This window comes from Nerophis lumbriciformis, linkage group LG13 (genome assembly GCF_033978685.3).
Source record: "Nerophis lumbriciformis linkage group LG13, RoL_Nlum_v2.1, whole genome shotgun sequence".
NCBI classification, from domain to species: domain Eukaryota; kingdom Metazoa; phylum Chordata; class Actinopteri; order Syngnathiformes; family Syngnathidae; genus Nerophis; species Nerophis lumbriciformis.
The window spans coordinates 14971402-14992396 of record NC_084560.2 but is presented as its reverse complement, the minus strand read 5'-3'; the positions used below and the strand labels follow the sequence as shown (position 1 = coordinate 14992396).

At 36.5% G+C, this 20995-nt stretch overlaps 1 protein-coding gene across 1 annotated transcript in view; it reads right to left on the bottom strand.

Moving 5' to 3' along the window:
* Positions 1-18152, bottom strand: part of LOC133613821 (glutamate decarboxylase 1-like) — a 75792-nt gene extending 57640 nt beyond the window's left edge. The window contains exons 1-4 of the mRNA XM_061971638.2: positions 17682-18152; positions 15494-15748; positions 14660-14722; positions 12761-12910 (exon numbers count right to left, since the gene is read on the bottom strand). Of these exons, the coding sequence (XP_061827622.2) occupies positions 12761-12910; positions 14660-14722; positions 15494-15584 (304 nt within the window). The 5' untranslated portion in view covers positions 15585-15748; positions 17682-18152. The remainder of the gene's footprint in view (positions 1-12760; positions 12911-14659; positions 14723-15493; positions 15749-17681) is intronic.
* Between the last annotated feature and the right edge of the window lie 2843 nt (positions 18153-20995).

Here is a 20995-nt window from a genome sequence, read left to right as displayed (position 1 = left end):
AAGATGCGAAAGTGGCAAGAAATTGGACGAAATTTGTTCAAAATACGAGGGTGTGGGGAAAGCCGACGAAATGGTCAGTCGTTTGTTCCGCACACTTTACCGACGAAAGCTATGCTACGACAGAGATGGCAAGAATGTGTGGATATCCTGCAACACTCAAAGCAGATGCTGACATCAATTCCAAAACTGGACAGATCAGCTTTCAGGAAAAGAGAGCGGATGAGGGTATGTCTACAGAATATATTAATTGATGAAAACTGTATTCATTACTCGCGGTTTTACGTAAATTATTATACATAAACTGTGTTTACCAATAATTTAGCTTAAAAACATTTATTTTTTTCAATCATTCGAGTACATTCGGGTAGTCTTGTGTAATGCAGTATTTTGTGTCTATTTAGGTATGGTTAACCTGAGTGCTGAAATCGTGGAAAAATATATGTTCTTAGCGCGCCTGAAATGGGCTGTCTGCACTCTCAAAGTGCATGTTGTTGCCAAATGTATTGCATATGCTGTAAACCTACTTCATAGTTGGTAGTTTCCTTTAATGCCAAACAAACACATACCAATCGTTGGTTGGAAGGCGATCGCTGAATTCGTCCTCGCTTTCTCCCGTGTCGCTGGCTGTCGTGTCGTTTTCGTCGGTTTCGCTTGCATACGGTTCAAACCGATATGGCTCAATAGCTTCAGTTTCTTCTTCAATTTCGTTTTTGCTACCTGCCTCCACACTACAACCATCCGTTTCAATACATGCGTAATCTGTTGAATCGCTTAAGCCGCTGAAATCCAAGTCTGAATCCGAGCTAATGTCGCTATACCTTGCTGTTCTATCCGCCATGATTGTTTGTGTTGGCATCACTGTGTGACATCACAGGAAAATGGACGGGTGTATATAACGATGGTTAAAATCAGGCACTTTGAAGCTTTTTTTAGGGATATTGCGTGATGGGTAAAATTTTGAAAAAAAACTTCGAAAAATAAAATAAGCCACTGGGAACTGATTTTTAATGTTATAATGTTCCCCTTTAAAGTAGTAGTGTACTGATCTGCAAAGATTTTAAAAAGGGAAATTTACAATCGCGATCTCATTTCTTATGCGTATGGAATGTGGGATGTGGCGATGTGGTGAAAATGTGGTCAGAAGAATCTGTGCTCTCCTGCAGGAATGCTTTGACTGCACTGACTGGGGCAGGGGTCAGCAACCCAAAAACGTTGAAAGAGCCATATTGGACCAAAAAAAAAAAACTGTTTGGAAAAGCCGTATATAAGTCTTATAATGAAGGCAAGTGTCTATATTAGCTATAATAGCCTACTATCAAAATGACTATATGTCGCAGGCTGAAGCAAATCTTTGTTGACAGAAATGTTGAAATGTAATATTTATTCTACACATTTTCACAACATTAGAAACCATTAGTACATCAGAGGCTACTCAGAAGGTGAGATAACTCCTGGAAATGACTGGCTTTTATTGACCAAAAGGTATAGATGTGTGTGTCCATGTTAAAGGAACCTGTCTTCTTCTAATAGATTTATTACAATCTTTGGCAAGCTAGGTAATGTTTGCTGTGGTCCGGAACAACATGGCACACAAATGCAGCCAATATTACATACAGATAATGTGTCATGAGACATGCAAAACTAAATTATATACAAAGGATAAAAGTAAAGGATATTAAATGAGCTCAAATATACCTACAAATGAGGCATAATGATGCAATATGTACATACAGCTAGCCTAAATAGCATGTTAGCATTTATTAGCTTGCAGTCATGCAGTGACCAAATATGCCTGATTAGCACTCCAACAAGTCAATAACATCAACAAAGCGCACCTTTGTGCATTCACGCACAGCATAAAACTTTTGGTGGACAAAATGAGACAAAGAAGGAGTGGAAGATTTGACATGTAAACAAACTGTTGCGTCACAGTCCACACTATGGTGAGTTCAAGAACCGCCGAAATGAGTCAGACAAAAGGATGTTCACAAGTGAAGCATATACACAAACAAGGTTTTGTGGCATGTTTGTCCTCTTAACCAAAAACAACCATCCATCCATCCATTTTCTACCGCTTATTCCCTTCGGGGTCGCGGGGGGCGCTGGAGTCTAACAAATGTTCCACCAAACAAATGTTCCACCTAACAAATGTTCCACCAAACAAATGCTCCACCTAACAAATGTTCCACCAAACAAATGTTCCACCAAACAAATGTTCCACCTAACAAATGTTCCACCAAACAAATGCTCCACCTAACAAATGTTCCACCAAACAAATGTTCCACCAAACAAATGTTCCACCGAACAAATGTTCCACCAAACAAATGTTCCACCTAGCAAATGTTCCACCTAACAAATGTTCCACCAAACAAATGTTCCACCTAACAAATGTTCCACCAAACAAATGTTCCACCAAACAAATGTTCCACCTAACAAATGTTCCACCAAACAAATGTTCCCCCAAACAAATGTTCTACCAAACAAATGTTCCACCTAACAAATGTTCCACCTAACAAATGTTCCACCAAACAAATGTTCAACCTAACAAATGTCACACCAAACAAATGTTACACCTAACAAATGTTCCACAATTGTTCCAACCAAACAAATGTTCCACAAAACAAATGTTCCATCAAACAAATGTTCCACCTAACAAATGTTCCACCAAACAAATGTTCCACCAAACAAATGTTCCACCTAACAAATGTTCCACCTAACAAATGTTCCACCAGACAAATGTTCCACCAAACAAATGTTCCACCTAACAAATGTTCCACAAAACAAATGTTACGCCTAACAAATGTTCCACAATTGTTCCAACCGAACAAATGTTCCACAAAACAAATGTTCCACCTAACAAATGTTCCACCAAACAAATGTTACACCAAACAAATGTTCCACTTAACAAATGTTCCATCTAACAAATGTTCCACCAAACAAATGTTACACCAAACAAATGTTCCACTTAACAAATGTTCCACAATTGTTCCAACCAAACAAATGTTCCACCTAACAAATGTTCCACATAACAAATGGTACACCAAAGACATGTTCCACCAAACAAATGTTCCACCTAACAAATGTTCCACAATTGTTCCAACCAAACAAATGTTCCACCTAACAAATGTTCCACCAAACAAATATTCCACCTAACAAATGTTCCACCTAACAAATGTTCCACCAAACAAATATTCCACCTAACAAATGTTCCACCTAACAAATGTTCCACCAAACAAATATTCCACCTAACAAATGTTCCACCAAACAAATGTTCCACCTAACAAATGTTCCACAAAACAAATGTTACGCCTAACAAATGTTCCACAATTGTTCCAACCGAACAAATGTTCCACAAAACAAATGTCCCACCGAACAAATGTTCCACCAAACAAATGTTACACCAAACAAATGTTCCACTTAACAAATGTTCCATCTAACAAATGTTCCACCAAACAAATGTTACACCAAACAAATGTTACACTTAACAAATGTTCCACAATTGTTCCAACCAAACAAATGTTCCACCTAACAAATGTTCCACATAACAAATGGTACACCAAAGACATGTTCCACCAAACAAATGTTCCACCTAACAAATGTTCCACAATTGTTCCAACCAAACAAATGTTCCACCTAACAAATGTTCCACCAAACAAATATTCCACCTAACAAATGTTCCACCTAACAAATGTTCCACCAAACAAATATTCCACCTAACAAATGTTCCACCTAACAAATGTTCCACCAAACAAATATTCCACCTAACAAATGTTCCACCTAACAAATGTTCCACCAAACAAATATTCCACCTAACAAATGTTCCACCAAACAAATGTTCCACCTAACAAATGTTCCACAAAACAAATGTTACGCCTAACAAATGTTCCACAATTGTTCCAACCGAACAAATGTTCCACAAAACAAATGTTCCACCGAACAAATGTTCCACCAAACAAATGTTACACCAAACAAATGTTCCACTTAACAAATGTTCCATCTAACAAATGTTCCACCAAACAAATGTTACACCAAACAAATGTTCCACTTAACAAATGTTCCACAATTGTTCCAACCAAACAAATGTTCCACCTAACAAATGTTCCACATAACAAATGGTACACCAAAGACATGTTCCACCAAACAAATGTTCCACCTAACAAATGTTCCACAGTTGTTCCAACCATACAAATGTTCCACCTAACAAATGTTCCACCAAACAAATATTCCACCTAACAAATGTTCCACCTAACAAATGTTCCACCAAACAAATATTCCACCTAACAAATGTTCCACCTAACAAATGTTCCACCAAACAAATATTCCACCTAACAAATGTTCCACCTAACAAATGTTCCACCAATTAAATGTTCCAACTAAAAAATGTTCCACCTAACAAATGTTACACCTAACAAATGTTACACCAAACAAATGTTCCACCAAACAAATGTTGCACCAAACAAATGTTCCACCTAACAAATGTTACACCTAAAATTAATCCCCCCCTCCCATCTTTTTACCACTTAGTAATGTTGACAACATAATAGAATGAATTTATGGTAGCTTTATCTTACTGTCTTTTACTAACTTTTACTCTGCCTCTTTCTATTGTTCATGTGACTTTTTCTTCTTTTCCTGGTCCTGGTACCAGGCAGCCTGTCGAGTACTTTGTCATGTTGTGAGCTGCCCTGCGAGAAGACAAAAGCTGTCTTTGATCTCATCAGGCAAAAGGCTTGTAAACCTCCACTGTGTGCGATGGCATGCGACGTGGAGGTGTCGGTTTCCCTGATCTAATGGACAGCCACAGGAAGACCTTGTCATGACCCGAGATCTACAAAGCAGAGAGGGAGCAGAACCTGACACCGCTCCAGGCACCTTTTCTTTAAACTGTTTATGACCGAGTGTGGCAGCTGTTTATGACCCCCCTCCCTTTAGAAACAGCTGCAGCAATGTAATCAGGAAATGCCCAAATAAATGAGGAGGCGTGGAGCTCCCTCCTCAGAGCGGCGGGGTGACGCGGTACGAGGGTGGTAGGCACACATACGCTCTCCTCATGAGCTAAATTGAATCCTGTCTCTGTTTGATTCCTTTGCTTCTTCTTGTCTAATAGATGTCATCGGGGTTTGAACGTGACAGAGTACATATCCGTATGCCATGCTGCTGTATTTGACACTGCCAAACAAATCTACCTTGGGGTACAAATAAAGTCACTCGAACTTGCACTACCCTACACTGTAAAAAAAAAAACATCTGTAAAAAAACGGTCATCTACTGGCAGCTACGGCTGCCAAACAAAAACCATAAAATTAAAGTAAAACATTGTAAACCAAATAATGATCAAAAACATTATATTTACAGAAATTTTCATTAAACGTTTTGCGGGAAAATATCGTAATTTTACTGATTTTTACTAAATTACTATTACGCTACAAGGTGTGTGTGGGGGGGGGGGGGGGGGGGGTGTATTTTGTAGGTCCCGGAAGAGTTAGTGCTGCAAAGGATTCTGGGTATTTGTTCTGTTGTGTTTATGTTGTGTTACGGTGCGGCTGTTCTCCCAAAATGTGTTTGTCATTCTTGTTTGGTGTGGATTCACAGTGTGGCGTATATTTCCAACAGTGTTAAAGTTGTTTATATTGGCACCCTCAGTGTAACCTGTATCGCTGTTGATGAAGTATGCGTTGCATTCACTTGTGTGTGCATACAGAAGCCGCACATATCTTGTGACTGGGCCGGCACGTTGTTAGAATGGATGAAAAGCGGACGTGACCACAGCTCGTAGAGGACGTTAAAGGCACACCCCTAAGACTGTAGTCCGGGTGGACTGTGAGATATAATGACTGATGAACACCTTCGTTCGATAATGAAGGTTGCCTCAGCTCAAAGCCTGAGCCCCGACATTAATGAACTAGCATCCAAGAAAAGATGGCAGGTATCTGGCTTGGGCACATCAGATTAGATCAGTGTGTTGCAAACTGAGCAGTTTAAAGTCCTGAATGGTTGTTTTATTCATTGTTATTTTATTTTCAAATTTATTAGGCTGTGGAAAAAGTTAATGTTGATATTTACCTCAGAAGGGTGCAAATAGAAAAGAGGCATTCATTTTTTTATTTAAATTGTATTTGATATGCCATTGATATTTTTTAATTATTATTATTATTATTTGAAACTCGATTTTGCATGTCACTATAAAGTTATATAAGCCTTGCTTGTTCAATATTCAATGCAAAACTTGTTTGGGTCCCTATTAAAAGGTTAATTTGTTCAACCTTTGTTCAGTTTTAAAGTTTGGCCCACTCGGTATTTGAGTTAGACACCCCTGTGTTAGATTGTTAGTATGGACATAGACTTTTATATAACAAGCTACATATTTAATGAAAGATAATTACTGTAATTTTACATGAATTTGAAAGTAATTTAAGAAAACAGAAAATGCTATGTATAATTAATTTGGTATTTTTCTGTAAAAAAAAATAGAAATATACATAGTTTGTCATTACTGGCATATTACTTAAAATAACAGGCGGATTGTTTATTTACAGATAATGTCTTCAATTCTACAGTTTTATAAACTATTTAAAAAAAATAGAAAAATTACAGTAGAAATTTAGAGTAAATTAACCATAAAAACAGGATTTTTTTTTTTACAGTGTATGGAATGTTTTCAATGAAAACATAAGCCAAATGACAGTATTAATAATGTTTCAGAATAATTCTCATCAATAGAGTATATATTAAAGATATGACGTCCGCAAACGAGTTTTAGGTGAATAATATTGTTTGTTTGTTTTTCAAAATGACTGCGCTGTAGTGGCTGCTGGTTGCAGGAGCTCTGCGCTCTGTGTTCCTACTTTTGTGTTCTTGATGTTTCCCTCTTGTTTTTATGTGTTTTTTTGCCTTTTGGTTCGGGCCCTTTTGGGACTGGCACTTTCAAGACTTCTGCAGTGCTTTGTGGTGATTTTTTTTGCCCGGAGGAGCGTTTTGTTTGCAGCGGACACCAGCTGCTGGCTCTCTGCTGCTCCGGAGTCCAAGTCAGAGACTGGAGGCTCTGCGGAGCTCGAGTTGATCATCGGGACGGACGAGCTTCACGGAGCTGAATGAGTATGTATCGGACACTTGGGTCTCCCTAGATCACTGGTGTCAAACTCAAGGCCCGGGGGCCAGATCTGGCCCGCCATATCATTTTATGTGGCCCGCGAAGGCCTGTGGAAAATGTGTGTTAATAAAATACCTACTCAGTGGCCTAGTGCAGTGTTTTTCAACCACTGTGCCGCGGCACACTAGTGCCGTGAGATATTGTCTGGTGTGCCGTGGGAAATTATGCAATTTCACCTAATTGGTCCAAAATATCCATCCATTTTCTACCGCTTGTCCCTTTTTGGGGTAGCGGGGGGTGCTGGAGCCTGCATTCGGGTGGAAGGTGGCGTACACCCTGGACAAGTCGCCACCTCATCGCAGGGCCATACATTTTTTGCAAATCAATAATTATAATAATGTGCCGTTGTCTAGTGCAGTGTTTTTCAACCTTTTTTGTAATGTAAAAGGTATCCATCCATCCATTTTCTACCGCTTGTCCCTTTTGGGGTATGTAACGCTTAAACCAAAAATGAACAAAAGGCAAGTCCCGCTAGGGAAAGGCACTGAAGCATGGCTATGCAAAACAAAAGTAATACTGAACTGGCTACAAAGTAAACAAAAACAGAATGCTGGACGACAGCAAAAACTTACAGCGTGTGGAGCAGGGCGACGGCATCCACAAAGTACATCCGTAAACGACATGATAATCAGCAATGTCCCCACAAAGAATGATAGCGTATGCACAACTGAAATAGTCTTGATTGCAAAAACAAAGCAGGTGTGGGCAATAGCACTCAAAGGAAGGCAAACAGGAAGGGTCACCAAATTAACAGCGCAAGACAGAAACTAAAGCACGACACACAGGAAACAACAACAAACTCAAAATAAGGCATGACAACCTGGTGGAGTTTCATTTTTTAACCTTTTCTGCTGGTGGTGTGCTTCCGTAATTTTTTTATGAAAAAAATGTGCCTTGGCTCAAAAAAGGTTGAAAAACACTGGCCTAGTGGTTAGAGTGTCCGCCCTGAGATCGGCCGAGTCATACCAAAGACTATAAAAATGGGAGCCATTACCTCCCTGCTTGGCACTCAGCATCAAGGGTTGGAATTGGGGGTTAAATCACCAAAAATGATTCCCGGGCGCGGCCACCGCTGCTGCCCACTGCTCCCCTCACCTCCCAGGGGGCGAACAAGGGGATGGGTCAAATGCAGAGGACACATTTCACCACACTTAGTGTGTGTGTGTGTGTGTGTGTGGCAATCATTGCTACTTTAACTTTAACTTGAACATTGTAGTCTGTAGCTGCTTATGTTGCTCTTTTATGTCCTGTGATCTTTCCCACTTCTTTTGTTGCTGTTCTACCCTTTTTTTCCCTGAACTTTGTGAATCTGCACTGCAACCACCTCATTTCCTCATTGTAGGATGAAAAAAGCCTATCCTGTCCTGTCTGTCATGATCCGTGGTTCAGATCATGGTTTGTGTTTTCTGTTGGTTTTGGACTCCTTTAGTTCCTGTTTGTGCACCTCCTGAGTTTGTTGCCATAGCTACTTATTATTTTCACCTGCCTCTGGTTAGTGGTCCCACGCTCAGCTGCTGCCAACCACTAATCAGAGAGCTACTTAGTTAATTTGCTCTCCACGCTCACTCTGGCGTCATTGTTCACTTCATGTCTGCATGGTTTCATGCTAAGTATTTGCTACATGCACCTGTCACGTAAGTTCTCTATGTCCTTAGTCTATGCTAAGTGTTAGCTTTTGTTTCAAGTGCGATCAGCGCTTTTGAACCCTTTTGAGTTCCAAGATTAAAATATGTTCCTACCTGCAAGTCCTGTCCGGAGTGATCCGTTTGCATCCCAGGGAAACAAACCTCTCAGCGACCCCCCCGCCGTGACACTATTCTATCCTATCCTATCCTATCCTGTCCTCGACTATCCTATCCTATCCTATCCTGTCCTATCCTATCCTATCCTATCCTATGAGAACCAATTCGCATTTGCAAGCCATTTTAATACAAAATAGAAAAAGAGTCGAAGTGAAAGGAAAACATTTGGATTAATTTTTCTGGTTAATTTTCTTGCTGTGGATTTGTAAAGTATCTCTCCCTCTCTCTCCCTCTCTCTCTCGATCTCTCTCTTTCTCTCTCTCTCTCTCTCTCTCTCTCTCTCTCTCTCTCTCTATATATATATATATATATATATATATATATAAACAAAACATATAAACCTCTTTCTCGCTGTATATATATATATACGTATAAACCTCTCTCTCTCTCTCTCTCTCTCTCTCTCTTACTCTCTCTCTCTCTCTCTCTCTCTATATATATATATAAATGAAACGTATAAACCTCTCTCTCTCTCTCTCTCTCTCTGAAACATATAAACCTCTTTCTCTCTGTGTATATATATATATATACACGTATAAACCTTTTTCTCTCTTTCTCTCTCTGTATATATATATATATATATATATATATATATATATATATATATATATATATATATATATATACGTACAAACCTTTTTCTCTCTTTCTCTCTCTGTATATATATATATATATATATATATATATATATATATATATATATATACATGTATGTATATATATATATATATACAGCATATATATATATATATATATATATATATATATATATATATATATATATATATATATATATATACGTGTGTGTATATATATAGAACTTGAATACACCTCACGGTGATGCTTGGACACGTCATCAGTGATATATATATATATATATATATATATATATATATATATATATATATATACTATAATATGGAGTCATATTGGACTGAAACTCACACCTCTGTACACCTCTACCAGGGTTTATATATATATATATATATATATATATATATATATATATATATATATATATATATATATACATACATATGATAGGCTCCAGCACCCCCGCAACCCCAAAAGGGACAAGCGGTAGAAAATGGATGGATGGATATATATTGTAAAACCCTCTCTCTCTCTCTCTCTCTCTCTCTCTCTCTCTCTCTCTCTATATATATATATATATATATATATATATATATATATATATATATATATATATATATATATATATATATATATATATATATATATATATATATATATATAAGCAAACCGTCAACTTCCTTGACGTCACTTTCAACCTGAGAAATAACAGCTACCAACCATTCACGAAACCCAACACAACACTCCAATACGTGCACCATGACAGCAACCACCCACCCACCACCACGAAAAGAATACCTACCGGAATCAATAAAAGGCTATCGATGCTGTCATCCAGCAAAGCTGAATTTGACCAAGCAACCCCCCCGTACCAAAAAGCCCTTGATGAAAGCGGATACAATTTCACCCTCACCTATGAACCCACGCCAGGAAACCAGCCAAAAAAGAACAGAAAACGAAACGACATCATCTGGTACAATCCCCCATACAGCAAAAACGTCTCAACGAACATTGGACACAAATTCCTCAATCTGATTGGCAAACACTTTCCCAAAGACAACACCCTAAGAAAAGTATTCAACAAGAACAACATTAAATTGAGCTACAGCTGCATGAACAATATACGACAAATCATCTCAAACCACAACAAAACAATTGCAAATGAGCCGTCGACCCCCAGATAGAGCGACTCCAAAACCAACAAAGGATGTAACTGTCGAAAGAAACTTGATTGCCCCCTCAACGGGGGGTGCTTACAAACATCAGTTGTCTACCAATCTAAGGTAATACGCAAGGACATTAACACATCCGACACATATGTAGGATTAACCGAGGGAGAATTCAAAACCAGATGGAACAATCACAAGGCTTCTTTCAGGAACAAAAACCTGCGAAATACCACAGAACTCAGCAAACACATTTGGGACCTCAAAGACAATAATGTTGAATATTCAATAACATGGCAAATTCTTGCATCCAGCACACCTTACAATAGTGGTAATAAAAGATGCAACCTATGCTTGAAAGAGAAACTGTTTATTATTTACCGTCCAGACCTGTCATCCCTCAACAAGCGCAGCGAAATTGTAACAACATGCCGCCATAGACGGAAACACCTCCTAGGTAACACATGAGCCAATCACCACGCCCCTAGGCCAGCCTGTACCCACCCACTCTGTGCCCTATATAAACCATGGTATGCGAATGCTCCCATTAAAATCTCCTGATGATTGAGGGTACCCCCCCTCATGAAACAGGCCTGTAGAGATGAAATAGTCTTGTGATTTTTTTTCCCACACATACATATATATATATATATATATATATATATATATATATATATATATATATATATATATATAGAAACGAAACGTATAAACCTTTTTTCTCTTTCTCTCTCTCTCTCTGTATATATATATATATATATATATATATATATATATATATATATATATATATATATATATTATTTTCTCTCTCTCTCTCTCTCTCTCTCTCTCTCTCTCTCTCTCTCTCTCTCTCTCTCTCTCTCTCTCTCTATATATATATATATATATATATATATATATATGAAGTCAAATTGGACTGAAACTCACACATCTGTACTCCTCTACCAGGGATATATATATATATATATATATATATATATATATATATATATATATATATATATATATATATATATATATATATATATAGACATATATATATATATATATAAATATATATATATATATATATATATATATATATATATATAGACATATATATATATATATATAAAAATATATATATATATATATATATATATATATATATATATATATATATATATATATATATATATATATATATATAGACATATATATATATATATATATATATATATATATATATATATATATATATATATATATATATATATATATATATATATATATATATATATATATATATACACAGGGGCGCCGCTAGGGATTTTGGGCCCCATGAAAAGAATCTTTACAGGGCCCCCAACACAGTGTCATTATTTTTTCTGTATTATAATTTCATCATCATTAAGGGGCCTCTCTGGGCCCCCCTCCCTAGAATCCGTTTCCTTTACCCCCCCTTTTCGGCGCCCCTGTATATATATATATATATATATATATATATATATATATATATATATATATATATATATATATATATATATATATATATATATATATATATATAAACGTATAAACATCTTTCTCTGTCTATGGGATGCAATAAGCATGGCATGCATTAATATTGATGTTTCAGAATATTTCCAACCAAAAATATGTACTAATGGAATGGACATTGACTGAGTTAATATCCCTTAATGCTTTTAAAAAACAACCTGAGGTAACCTCATTTACACCCACCTGGTTTTTAATTGTTTTAATGTTCATGTGTACTTGAAGTTGCCGCTTGGAAAATATTTTTAATCTGAATTGGATTTGTTTTCTGTTTAAGTAGGGGATGATTTTTTTTTTATTATTGTTTTATTTATTCTAATCCAAACCTTATATTATAACTGCTAGTAGTGATTGTTTTTTTTAAATGATGAAAACTAATTACTTTTAAAAAAAAAAGACCAAAACAAAACAAACAAAAACAAGTCTAACAACGAGGCAGTCTTTTGAGCAGCAGTTCTAACACCAGATGAAGTTATTGAGGTGCGTTTGCAACATCAGAGTTTTCTTACCTCTCGCAAACATGTTGGAGAAGTCGGTCTCCGTGCGCGTGAAGCGCGCGCCCCCGTCACTGTTGTCGCAGGTGAGCATGAAGCTCCTGGCCGCGCGCTCCTTGAAGAACTTGCTCCTCTCCTCCAGACTGTTATTCTTCTGCAGGAACCCTGCAGGACAGTCCACGCCATGGTCACACTCCCGGAACCATGACCTTTGTCAGCACTTTCTCCAGGTGGGAGCTATATCAGTCATGGCAACACCATGACGTCAGCACACAACTATCTCAGACAAAAATTGGACAATAAATCCAATCATCAAATGGAAAAAAAAAAAAGAAAAGGCAGATGTTTTTGCTTAATGCGAGACTTGACTGTGGTCTTTTGTGTTGCAGATCCAGAAGACTGATGGATACTAATCAATTAATGATTAGATGCAGCAGAACGTGTCGGTCAAAGCAATGTCAAACAGCACCGGTGCGTGACATTTGCTATTATGGGATGTGCCAGCCAGGTCTCCCTTGGCTACTGTTGAAATAAATAGGATAATAATAATAATAATAATAATATAATATATACATAGGATAATATATAATAATAATATGTATAATAATATATAATATACCTGTATAATAACATATATATATATATATATAATAATATATACTATATAAATAGGATAATAATAATAATAATAATAATAATAATAATAATAATATAATATATACATAGGATAATATATAATAATAATATGTATAATAATATATAATATATAATAACATATATATATATATAATAATATATAATATATAAATAGGATAATAATAATAATATAATATATACATAGGATAATATATAATAATAATATGTATAATAATATATAATATATAACAACACACACACATATATATATATATATATATATATATATATATATATATATATATATATATATATATATAATATATAATATATAAATAGATAATAATAATAATAATATAATATATACATATGATAATATATGATAATAATATGTATAATATGTAATATATAATAATATATATATATATATATATATATATATATATATATATATATATATATATATATATATATAATATAATATATAAATAGGATAATAATATACCCGCGACCCCAAAGGGAATAAGCGGTAGAAAATGGATGGATGGAAGGATAATAATATAATGATAATAATTAGAGATGTCCGATAATATCGGCCTGCCGATAATATCGGCCTGATTCTCACAAAAGGGTTGTTTCTTTCTGTTATTAATATTCTGGTTCCTACATTATATATCAATATATATCAATACAGTCTGCAAGGGATACAGTCCGTAAGCACACATGATTGTGCGTGCTGCTGGTCCACTAATAGTACTAATTTTACTAATTTTCATTAATTACTAGTTTCTATGTAACTGTTTTTATATTGTTTTACTTTCTTTTTTATTCAAGAAAATGTTTTTAATTTATTTATCTTATTTATTTATTTTTTTTTAAGTACCTTATCTTCACCATACCTGGTTGTCCAAATTAGGCATAATAATGTGTTAATTCCACGACTGCATATATCGGTTGATATCGGTATCGGTAATTAAAGAGTTAGACGATATCGGAATATCGGATATCGGCAAAAAGCCATTATCGGACATCCTTTTATGTTGTCAGCTTGAACTAATCAAGCTCAAAAATACTGTTTTGGATATTTCATTCATTCATTATTACTGAATTATCAACAAACTATATATATATTTTTTACTGTTACACATTTGTATCAGTTTAATTTATTAGGTTAAACACAATATTTGCAGTGAAGAATGGGCAGGATTAAATCGACTCTCTTTGTGTAAACATGTGACGTAATTAGCATGTTCATTTTTTTTTTTTTTAAATACTTACCACATATCTTCATTCCCAATTTTCTTGTGCATCCATGGGCGACTCCGCACCACGCATCATAACCTGAACACCACAAAGACAACCGTTCAGCTCTTTTGTGTAGAATAAAATGATGATCACATGGCCTTATGGATTGTAACATTAAACATGCTGCCCTTCTATTTACTCCGCTGCAGGAAAATATGACTTGAAATTCATTATCATGTTGAAAGGACACCACAGTGCTGCCTTTATCAGGAGCTCGCAGCCACCATAGGGGCGGGAAGGGGGCGGCAGTTATCAAATAGTCCCCACAAAAAAAACAAAAAGAGAAGAAAATAATCCATTTAGGGGTTGTGGGGTGTGCAAGTCACTTTCCAACCCTTTTTGGATTCTGCTTCACCTTGCAGTTTGACTTTTTTTTTTTTTTTTGCACATAAAATGCACATTAATGCACCCCTGGCAAATGCGTTCATTTGAAGGAAAACAATGACCACTAATTCCCTGCTTTTATTTCCCACTACTTGAAACGTTCCCTCGGGCTGCAGCGCTCAAGTGTGCCATTAAGGCCAATTTAATATGGCGGAATTAATTGGCTCTTTAGGGGTTCTTACATGCTGCCACTTACATATAGAAAACATATACATCACAATAATGATATTTCATGACTGCCACTTACATATAGAAAACATACATCACAATAATGATATTTCATTATGTCTCCTGTGCTGGATTAGATTGCAGAGAAAGGACCCCTAGCTGCCGTCCCCCCATTCAATGGCAATGATTAATGAGCCACGAAATAGGCCCAAATAACACGCGTGAAATAGCATTTCATCGGCCACGTGCACCTACTTGATCCCGGTGGCCGCAAATTCGCCGCGTTGGGGTCCGCGTCGGCATCCGCGGAGGAGGAGGAGGTGGAGGACGGTGCAGACGCCATCATCAATCCCCCCGCAAAAAAAAAAAAAAAAAAAAAAAGTCTTTAGCTCCCCCTCCTCCTCAAAAAAAAAATTAAAAAAAAAAAAAAAGAAAAAAAAATATCCTGGAGGTTTTCTGTTTATTTTCTCAACAACAACAACAACAAAAATATGTATCCAAAACGACTCACTGGTGGGGAGAGGAGAGAGAAGAATGCCTTCATTGTCAGAGTTGACTTGAAGAAGTCATGCATTCACATGAATGTTAATATTAATACTTGAAGAAGTCATGCATTCACATGAATGTCAGTTTTAATACTTGAAAAAGTCATGCATTCACATTATATTAATACTTGAAGTCATGCCTTCACATGAATGTTAATATTAATACTTGAAGTCATGCATTCACATGAATGTCAATATTAATACTTGAAGAAGTCATGCATTCACATGAATGTTAATATTAATACTTAAAGTCATGCCTTCACATGAATGTTAATATTAATACTTGAAGTCATGCATTCACATGAATGTCAATATTAATACTTGAAGAAGTCATGCATTCACATGAATGTTAATATTAATACTTAAAGAAGTCATGCATTCACATGAATGTCAGTATTAATACTTGAAGAAGTCATGCATTCACATTATATTAATACTTGAAGAAGTCATGCATTCACATGGATGTTAATATTAATACTTGAAGTCATGCATTCACATGAATGTTAATATTAATACTTAATTGAAGAAGTCATGCATTCACATGAATGTCAATATTAATACTTGAAGAAGTCATGCATTCACATGGATGTTAATATTAATACTTGAAGTCATGCATTCACATGAATGTTAATATTAATACTTAATTGAAGAAGTCATGCATTCACATGAATGTCAATATTAATACTTGAAGTCATGCATTCACATGAATGTCAGTATTAATACTCAAAGAAGTCATGCATTCACATTATATTAATACTTGAAGAAGTCATGCATTCACATGGATGTTAATATTAATACTTGAAGTCATGCATTCACATGAATGTTAATATTAATACTTAATTGAAGAAGTCATGCATTCACATGAATGTCAATATTAATACTTGAAGAAGTCATGCATTCACATGGATGTTAATATTAATACTTGAAGTCATGCATTCACATGAATGTTAATATTAATACTTAATTGAAGAAGTCATGCATTCACATGAATGTCAATATTAATACTTGAAGAAGTCATGCATTCACATGAATGTCAGTATTCGAAGTCATGCATTCACATGAATGTCAGTATTAATACTCAAAGAAGTCATGCATTCACATTATATTAATACTTGAAGAAGTCATGCATTCACATGGATGTTAATATTAATACTTGAAGTCATGCATTCAAATGAATGTCAGTTTTAATACTTGAAGAAGTCATGCATTCGCATTATATTAATACTTGAAGTCATGCATTCACATGAAAGTCTATATTAATACTTGAAGTCATGCATTCACATGAATGTTAATATTAATACTTGAAGTAATGCATTCACATGAATGTCAATATTAATACTTGAAGAAATCATGCATTCACACGAATGTTAATATTAATACTTGAAAAAATCATGCATTCACATGAATGTCAATATTAATACTTGAAGAAATCATGCATTCACATGAATGTTAATATTAATACTTGAAGAAATCATGCATTCACATGAATGTTAATATCATAAAATATGATATTAACTTAACTGATATTAATTAATGTGAATGCATGACTTGAAGAAGTCATGCATTCACATGATAGTTAATATTAATACTTGACGTCATGCATTCACATGAATGTTAACATTAATACTTGACATATTCAAACACACAAGTGGAATAAATGTGCAGAATCTCGATGTAATCTATGTCTAAAATGCATTGATGTGCATGATATTGTTTAGATGTTAAAATGATGGAAAAGAAAAAGCAAGAACAGAATGAAAACGCCCTTCTTCATGAGTGACATGACCACACACACACGCACAAACGCACGCACACACACACCTGTTACCTGCATTTCACCTTTGTGTGCCTTTCTACAATTTCCTGGAGTTTGCGTGCAACAAAAGCGCCGCACTTACCGCTGAGACGAGGGTGAAGAGGAGCAGTCCAGAACAGACTCGAGCAGATCTCCACGCAAGGTGACCCGGTCTGGGCTGGACTTGACAATTAAACCGAGCCGTGCCAGCAAATGAGCCTTTGCAGCTTTGTGGTGTGGCTCTGCAGACCGCTGCTCTCCCTCAGATCCTCTAGTGGAGTGGGACTTGTGTGTGTGTGTGTGTGTGTGTGTGTGTGTGTGTGTGTGTGTGTGTGTGTGTGTGTGTGTGTGTGTGTGTGTGTGTGTGTGTGTGTGTGTGTGTGTGTGTGTGTGTGTGTGTGTGTGTGTGTGTGTGTGTGTCTCTAGTCAAGGACCTCAAGTTTGATGGAGCAACATAGAAGGGGAGGTTGTGTGTGTCCTAAAAGAAAACGACATGACCACAATCAAGCCTTCAATTGTTGACCGTTTTTCTCCCGGCCGCCTCCTCCAATGTCGCGTCACCACCTATTCATCTTGCGCGTGGATATTTTTTGCCCCCCCAGATGACGTCAGTCCGCTTATTATATTCTCCTTTTTTGGGCATCTCACTCGGAACATCTTTCGGGACGCAGTGTCGCTATATCGACATCCGCTAGGTGGCAGTGAGCACCCAACAATGAGACAGCCTCACAGTGACGTGGGTGGTTCCACGGAGTGATGCTATAATTCTAGATGGAGTCGTCAAAGTGGAACATTGTCACACACACACACACACACACACACACACACACACACACACACACACACACACACACACACACACACACACACACACACACACACACACACACACACACTGTACTCACTTCCTCGGTGTTGTGTTTCAGCACTGGACAGCTCCACGTCTTCTTGGGATCTATTTGAGAATTCTGGTGCTTCTTTTGTCCTTTACAGCAGTGTTTTTCAACCTATTGTGAGCCAAGGCACATTTTTTTGCATTGAAAAAATGTGGAGGCACACCATCAGCAGAAATCATTAAAAAAAAACGAAACTCGGTTGACAGTAAAAAGTCAAGGATATGACTTTAAAGCATAACCAAGCATGCATCAGTATAGCTCTTGTCTCAAAGTAGGTGTACTGTCACCACCTGTCACATCACACCCTGACTTATTTGGACTTTTTTCCTGTGTGTAGTGTTTTAGTTCTTGTCTTGCGCTCTTATTTCGGTGGCTTTTTCCTCTTTTTTTGGTATTTTCCTGTAGCAGTTTCATGTCTTCCTTTGAGCGATATTTCCCGCATCTACTTTGTTTTAGCATTCAAGAATATTTCAGTTGTTTTTTATCCTTCTTTGTGGGGACATTGTTGATTGTCATGTCATGTTCGGATGTACATTGTGGACGCCGTCTCTGCTCCACAGTAAGTCTTTGCTGTCGTCCAGCATTCTGTTTTTGTTTACTTTGTAGCCAGTTCAGTTTTAGTTTCATTCTGCATAGCCTTCCCTAAGCTTCAATGCCTTTTCTTAGCGGCACCTTTTGTTTATTTTTGGTTTAAGCATTAGACACCTTTTTACCTGCACCCTGCCTCCCGCTGTTCCCGACATCTACAAAGCAATTAGCTACCTGCTGCCACCTACTGATATGGAAGAGTATTACACGATTACTCTGCTGAGATCTAGACAGCACCGACACTCAACAACAACACATCATTTGCAGACTATAATTACTGGTTTGCAAAAAATATTTTTAACCCAAATAGGTGAAAATACATAATCTCCCACGGCACACCAGACTGCATCTCACGGCGCAGTGGTTGAAAAACACTGCTTTATAGCGTGAAAAACACTTTGAATGTACAAACTAGATGAGGCAATTCCCGAAGGAACTGCGTGTGAACGCTCCAATGCTAAAGTTGAATTTCAAAATGACTAATTGTTGAAGTAGAGCACACAATTCCTGAATATTTTGAAGTTGGAACAGTTTGAATCGGATGGAAAATGTGGGAGTTGTGGTAGTTGAAAAATGCCCCATTCTGTTCAATGGGAATTTCATGGAAAATTGAAATGAGTTGAAATGAGTTGAAATGGTTGGTGTTGGAATGTTTCAAATCGGTCGAGAAATGTTGAAGTAGTAACATTTTGAATTGAGAAATGGGATTACGGAATTTTGGGAAAACCGGGAATTTTTCCAGTTAAAAAAACGACTGTTTTTTTTGTCCTGATTAAGAGGAATGTTTTGACGGTGGAAGTGGGTGGAAAAATGGGGAAGGAGTAGTCGCCAGAAAAAAGGGTGAAAAAGGGGTTAGAAAAAACGGGAATTCTGGGAATTCCTGGAATTTTTTGGAATTTGGAAAAAATATAGTTTGAATGTCCAGGATGAGTGGAATGTGTTGAAGGTGGAATGGTTTGAATCGGTTGAAAAATGTGGAAATGGTGGAAGTTTGAAAAAAGGCCAATTAATTTTGAATGGGAAACATGTCCCGGAAAACCTGGAATTCTGGTCAAATCTGGGAATTTTTGGAATTTGTCAAGGGAAAGCCCGCGATTCCCGAATAAGCTGAACAGTTTGAGGTTGAAACGGTTAGAATCGGGTTAGAAATGTGGAAGGTAGAGCGCGCCAAAATCTGGAGAAGAGGAAGAAGAAGAAAAAAACACGTGTGAATACATTCACACAATAAGTCACAATAATTTGCCTTATTGGTCACATAAGTTAAGACTGAATAAATGTTTGTTCTACATCAGGGGTGTCAAACTCAAATACAGAGTGGGCCAAAATGTAAAACTGAACAAAGCCGCGGGCCAAGGTTGAACAAATTAACCTTTTAATCGGGACCCAAACAAGTTTTGCATTGAATATTGAACAAGCAAGGCGTATATAACTTTATAGTGACATGCAAAATCGAGTTTCAAATAATACTAATAATAATAATTAAAAAAATATCAATGGCATATCAAATACAATTTAAATAAAAATGTAATGCCTCTTTTCTATTTGCAGCCTTCTGAGGAAAATATCAACATTAACTTTTTCCACAACCTAATAAATTTGAAAATGAAATAATGAATAAACCAACCATTCAGAACTTTAAAATGCTCAGTTTGCAACACACTGATCTAATCTAATGTGCCCAAGCCAGATACCTGCCATCTTTTCTTGGATGCTAGTTCATTAATGTCGGGGCTCAGGCTTTGAGCTGAGGCAACCTTCATTATCGAACGAAGGTGTTCATCAGACATTATTTCTCGTATTCCACAGTCTTGGGGGCGTGCCTTAAAGGCACTGCTTTTAACGTCCTCTACGAGCTGACGTCACGTCCGCTTTTCATCCCTTCTAACAACGTGCCCGCCCAGTCACAAGATATGAGCGGCTCCTGTACGCACAC